This window comes from Zalophus californianus, chromosome 6, assembly GCF_009762305.2.
Source record: "Zalophus californianus isolate mZalCal1 chromosome 6, mZalCal1.pri.v2, whole genome shotgun sequence".
Taxonomy (NCBI): Eukaryota; Metazoa; Chordata; class Mammalia; order Carnivora; family Otariidae; genus Zalophus; species Zalophus californianus.
This window is the reverse complement of record NC_045600.1, coordinates 13,727,481-13,733,480: the sequence shown is the minus strand read 5'-3', so window position 1 is coordinate 13,733,480 and position 6,000 is coordinate 13,727,481. Positions and strand designations below refer to the sequence as shown.

At 44.9% G+C, this 6,000-nt stretch overlaps 1 protein-coding gene across 5 annotated transcripts in view; it reads left to right on the top strand.

The window, feature by feature from the left end:
- Positions 1-468: 468 nt before the first annotated feature.
- The window catches only part of TDP1 (tyrosyl-DNA phosphodiesterase 1), a 92,427-nt gene continuing 86,895 nt past the window's right edge, over positions 469-6,000 (top strand). For 2 of the 5 annotated variants that reach the window (XR_003515756.1, XM_027570772.1), the window contains exons 1-3: positions 469-557; positions 3,931-4,008; positions 4,124-4,686. Coding sequence is in view for 4 of the 5 variants with exons in the window: in XM_027570772.1 (XP_027426573.1) it covers positions 4,128-4,686 (559 nt within the window). In the remaining variant the exon portion in view is untranslated. The other 3 variants (XM_027570774.1, XM_027570773.1, XM_027570775.1) reach the window with 3 other exon arrangements.

Genomic DNA, 6,000 nt, shown 5'->3' with positions numbered 1-6,000 from the left:
CAGGCATTCGCGTTTGAGTGTGACGGGAGCTCATTTACCCTTTTATTTTAGAGCAGGTTCTACAACTTTGCGCCCCCAGCGAGCCCGCTCCTCCGGGATACAGGTCTCAAACCAGAGCGGCCTCGAACCTAAGCTAATCCTCACTCTGCCTTTAAGTAAATACCCCCTGCCTCGAGCTCCGGGGAAACTGAACCTGTCTATGACACTCCCTGCAAAGGGGATGAGTTTCGCCCATTAACTAAGGGAGGAGAGAGAGAACACTTAATTTTCCCTCTCCCCCTTTTAGGAGAAGCGGTCAGGGGGTGAGCCGAGAGCTGGAGGTTGCTAGGACCACACATTCCTGCCGGAGCGCCCAGCAGCCCCTCAGGATCCGACGGTCTTTAGGACCCAGCGCTGGGCGTCCCGGAAAGGGAAGGGGCTGGGCCACGGGGGTGCGCGCCCCGGCCGGGAGGGTTTAAATTGCGCGCAGGCGCGGGCGGCGGAAGACGGAGCGCGAACCTGTGGGTTGTGGGAGTTTTAGGGGCGAGTTCGGCTTTTGCCGGCTCTGGAAGTTTCAGGTTCGTGTCCGGCGGCTGCGGTACCCTGGCCGGGGAGACCCTGCTCCTTCCGGCCTAGGCCCCTCGGGTCCCGTGAATTCTGAGGCCCGGTGGGACTGGAGGTGGAATCTGAGGGAAGCGGGGTCTCGGGTAAAAACGCTGGGGAAGGTCCCCGTGTGGGCCTCATAGAATCTGTCGGGCGCGAGCGGCAGGCGTCGCGGCGAGCCGAGGGCGGCCGGGGGCGTGGGTGCGAGGGCTCCCCGCGCTGGGGTTTTTACTCCGGCTTCTGGGCGCGGCAGGTGGGCGGTAGCGGCAGGCAGTGATGCTGGCGCGCCGTCGGGCGCCTACCTTGTGCCAGACGCTGAACCGTTCTGGGCCAGGTTGCCTTGTACGCGGAGCCAGTCATTCGCGGGACTCAGTATAGACTTGATGCGAGGTGGGAGAATTTCTTTATTTCCATCCTCCTTGGCAATATAGGTTCATGTAGTTTGCCAAATTTCAGTCATTTGCCTTTCTCCTTCCTGGTTTTTGTCTCGCTTTTAATACCTCTACCATTGTTTACTTGATGTTTTTATTTGAACCCGCTTTTACATAAAGATGGTCTTTAAAACTTTATTTTGTTGGAAATAAAATAGAGCCGCAAGATACTTTGATTTAAAAAAGTGTTACTGGTGCCTGCAGAAGAGCCCAAAGTTTCTTGAGGCCTTTCTGCAACACTGCGACTGTCTCCTTAATTTAAACGGATTGGAAGGGAAAAGGATGGTACTTCCAGGGTTAATAACACATTAACGTTCGGTCCCAGCCACCTCCGCTTCGGAAAACACTGCTCTGGGCAGACCTGCTCAGAATTGGCCCGTCCGTATTGTGATCGTAGAATTTCAGCGTCACTACTTACTCAGAATGGGATGTTAGACCTGTGGGGTGCCAGGTGCTGCCCAGGGAAGACAAACAATTGAACGGAATGCTCTTGAGTTCCATCTTTAACACTGTGACTTGACTACAAAAGCACTCTGCATATGCTTGTGTGGCGGAGAAGTAAAATTCGAATACTGGAACCGGGGAGTTCTCCACAGGAAGTCAGTTCCTGATCTTGGCGTTTCAACCACTCCTCTTCAGGCTAACAGCCCTGATACCATAAAGAGCTTGGTAACCTGCTGAATGTAATGATGATGTTTTTCTTTCAAAGGTATTTTGCCTTTAGTAAATAACCCAGCATATTTAAGTTTGAGCAGATCCAAAACTTAAGCTGTGTCTACAGCAGACAAAAGCATTTTTTTCCTCGAGGAAATGTCTTTTTCAAAAGTTTTGGGTTTTTTTTTACCAACTTGTCCTACTTTCAAGGGAATGAATGGTCTTTCTCCTTCCCATGCATGTGTGGTTCTAGAAAATGTAGGTAATAAAACTTGGAAATCTTAGAATTACTCTAAATAGCTGAGTCGCTAAAGATGAATATCTTCCTTAGAGTTTTCAGGACTTTTAAATTCTGTTTTATTGAGATGTAATTCATCTGAGAGAGGAATGGTGGTAGCCTGTAAGGTGTCTGCATACAGCTTTTCTTATGCTGGAAGCTGAACCCTTTCCACCTAAAAATTCTGTTTTAGAATGGGGAAGGAATCTATAAAGAACAGCCTGGGAACTCTTAATTGATTCTTTTACTAAGTGCCTGGCTTTACTGCTATTTGAGAAGTCTTTGAAAGCTAGAGCTAACAGGTTTTTTCCCTAAGGTGTTTCTATTCTGAGATAACTTTTTTGAAGTCACAAAACTGTAGCCATCAAAATCATTCCTTCAAAGTTCCTTTAATTCACAGTGAATTGTGATGGCTTAAATACCTCTTGCCAGCAGCCTCCAAGAGTCTAGAACACAAGAGGAATGTAAGTTTAGAAAACTTAAAAAACCTGAACTCTTCAAATATGTCAAGTACTAAGTCTGTCTAAATATTTCATGAAAACCTAGTTCTTGTATCCTGTTAACGATAATACAGTTATAACAAGCTTCTTTCTTAACCCTTAGCAGATTAGAAACGACTTGGGGGAAAAGCCTACTGAGTTCTAACAACTCTTAGAAGTGGACTGGACAGAACACTTAGAAAAAGAGACAAAGTCTAGGGCAACTAGTACGGAAGAAAGAAGCCCCATCCATCTCTGTAGTCCCTAAAAGCTTCGTAAAACAGTATACATGCCAAGTGAGGTTAATAGGGATCCTGAGCCGAGAAGAACAGGTCAAATTATTGTCTAAATGCACTCAGTTTTAAAAAAAAAAAATCTTGAAATAGGTAACTTACAGGAGAAACGTGATCTAACTTGACTGGTCATGAATTGAAAAAGTGAGAAATTGTGAAATGTGATAGATACCTTAAGTTTTTTTTTTTTTTTTTTTTTTAACTTGGCCAGCAACTGGCTGGCTCATTCAGTAGAGCATGCAACATTTGATCAGCCTACTTAAAAAAACAAAACAAAACCTTTCTAGCTTGAAACCTCAAAGTGTATTCATTTGCAAATCTTTTGGTGTGGAATCAAGCCTTTTGGGGGGGGAGGGGGTCCTGTGAACAGAGTTCTACAGTCAATCTTGGTATACCAAACTTGTGTCCTCAATTTCTTTAAAAGAACAAAACTTTGACAATAATTTGAGCACAGACTCTCGGGTTAAATTTTTCTCTGGGTCTTGTATGAAAATTTTATTTTTATAAATTTAAGATTTTATTTATTTGACAGAGACTCAGCGAGAGAAGGAACACAAGCAGAGAAGTGGGAGAGGAAGAAGCAGGCTTCCCGCTGAGCAGGGAGCCTGATGGGAGTGATTTTTTTTTTTTAATCATAGTAAGAAACTGTTCCTTAGCTATCTGAAAAATGTACTTGGCCTTGGCACTTGAATTGGTGGGATTTTGTAGGTAACAAAACCGAAAGTACTTCATCTAGTTTCTTAAATAGAAGCTTGACTGTTCTAGAAAACAAGTGTTATGCTTCAGTGCAAGTTCTCTGCAGGTTTTAGTAGTTTGATTTAGGACAGGGCCATTAAGGTAGTTGGGTCCTCATGGCAGCAGATCTAGATAATGTATATACAGAATTGAGCGTTTGACACTCTTGAGGATTTTGTTAAGCCTTATGGTAAATAGCTTATCTTTGGTGAAATAAAGAATCGCTAAAGTCCTGTGGGCTCTCATGCTTGGGTGAAGGGTAGATTTGTAAACTCCAATTTGACCTCAAAAATTTGAGTAGTTATAGTTCTTGAAATTCCTTAAATTATCTTAACCCCAAGCACCTGTTAGAAGATTCAGCGTCAAGAGCGAATATTTTCATTTTGGAGTTTGGCCCCAACTCTTTCCTCAGGCCTCTAAGAACAAGATCTGGGTTGAAAGAAGGTAACTAGGATTTTTGCTGTCACTTTATTTGCCAGATTCCTGTGGAAGATTCTGGGAATGTGCCTCTGAACACCTGCAAAACAGCTGACGTTCATTACGTAGCTCAGCATCTGGTAAGCGTCAGGTGTGCTGTGTGTGTTGCAGAAACTCTTACTGAGGGAATTTGAGAGCAACAGTTTGCCAGTTTCCTAGTGAATGGAAATAACAATATTTGTCTTTCATTTCCAGAACTATGTCTCAGGAAGGTGATTATGGGAAGTGGACAATATCCAGTAGTGATGAAAGTGAGGAGGAAAAGCCAAAACTAGACAAGCCATCTACCTCTTCCCTCCCTCATGCTGGGCAGGGAGCAGCAAATGAACCAAGATACACCTGTTCTGAGGCTAGGAAAGCTGCCCATAAAAGGAAATTATCACCTGTAAAATTCAGCACAGATTCACAAGCTTCACCTCCCAAAAAGCAGAAGAGTGGTTCCCAGGAAGACCTGGGTTGGTGTCTCTCTAGCAGTGATGATGAACTGCAACCAGGAACACAGCAGAAGCAGGCTAAGAACATGGTGGTCAAAGAAGAGAGCGGCATCTCTTTTCCCAAAGACAGTGTCACCCAAAGAACTGGAAATAATGGCTCTCCTGCCCACCATGGACTAAAAGAGGAGGAAGAGGAGTATGAGACCTCAGGGGAAGGCCAAGATATTTGGGATATGTTGGAAAAAGGGAACCCCTTCCAATTTTACCTCACTAGAGTCTCTGGAATTAAGGCAAAGTATAACGCTGGAGCCCTCCACATCAAGGGTAAGTGGATGCTGCATGTCTGGGAGCTGTCAAACGGCACTTGAGAAGGTCCCCTTGGCAAAACAAGGAGGGTAACCTAGAACGATCTCCAAGAACCCTTCGAAGTCTTAACTACCCTGAGGAAAACTATCAGTTTGACCAACAAATTATGTGTTTGACAGCAAGCTGTTTACTTAGGGAATCAGAGTGTTTCTCAGTCCTGTAGATCTACCAGTTGGAATACTTAGACAATTTTAAACATCGTGCTAACTTTTTTTTTTTTAAAGATTTTATTTATTTATTTGAGAGAGAGAATGAGAGATAGAGAGCATGAGAGAGAAGAGGGTCAGAGGGAGAAGCAGACTCCCTGCTGAGCAGGGAGCCCGATGTGGGACTCGATCCCGGGACTCCAGGATCATGACCTGAGCCGAAGGCAGTCGCTTAACCCACTGAGCCACCCAGGCTAACTTTTAAAGCTTAAACTTTAATGAAATAGATATCTGACAGCAGTACCATCACCTAAAACTTGTTGATGCAGATTTGGGGCTCCACCCAGGTTCACTGAATCAAACTCTGGGAGCAGGGCCCTGCAGTCTGTTTTAAGAAGCTTTTCCGGGGATTCTAATGAGGGAGCAGAAGACCAGCTGAGGACAGGCAGGAGCTGACACCCCACAATCCCCCCCCCACCCCATGGGATATATGTGACATTCCTCAGGCACTCCTGGCTGCCCTGAAGGAAAAACAGTTAATTTATAGAGATTAAAGTCCTGCAAAACATGAGTCTCCCTCAGTTTACAAAAGTCTTAGAAATGCTTTGTTCTTGTGAATTTCTATCAATGGCCTAGCTTCCGGAAGGAAATGTAGATACAATTAAATGCCCTTACGACCAGCAGCCTATTGACAGATACTTGGAGTGGGCAAAGTGTAATGTTCCTTCAGGAAGCTCCCAATTATCTTACTGTTAATGCTTTACTAGAAGGAAAACCAAGCTTCACTTGGCAATGGCAAGACCTCCAGTATCCTGTGAGTCTTCTTTAACAGACAAAAATCCTTTTGAAATCTCCCTTTTCCTTACCTTCCCCAACTCTCAGCTATATAATCAGCCACACCTCACAACCCCGGTGCAGCTCCTTCTGCCCACGGGTCCTGTCCTCGTGCTTAGATAAAACCACCTTTTTGCACCAGAGACATCTCAAGAATTCTTTTTTGGCCCTTGGCTCCAAACCTCACCCCACCTGACTTCACCTATATTCCAAAACCCCATCACTAAAGCCCAATCAGGACTGAGAACCACTGCTTGGTAGCCAGGTTTTTGTTCCGGGTGAAGAAGCAAAA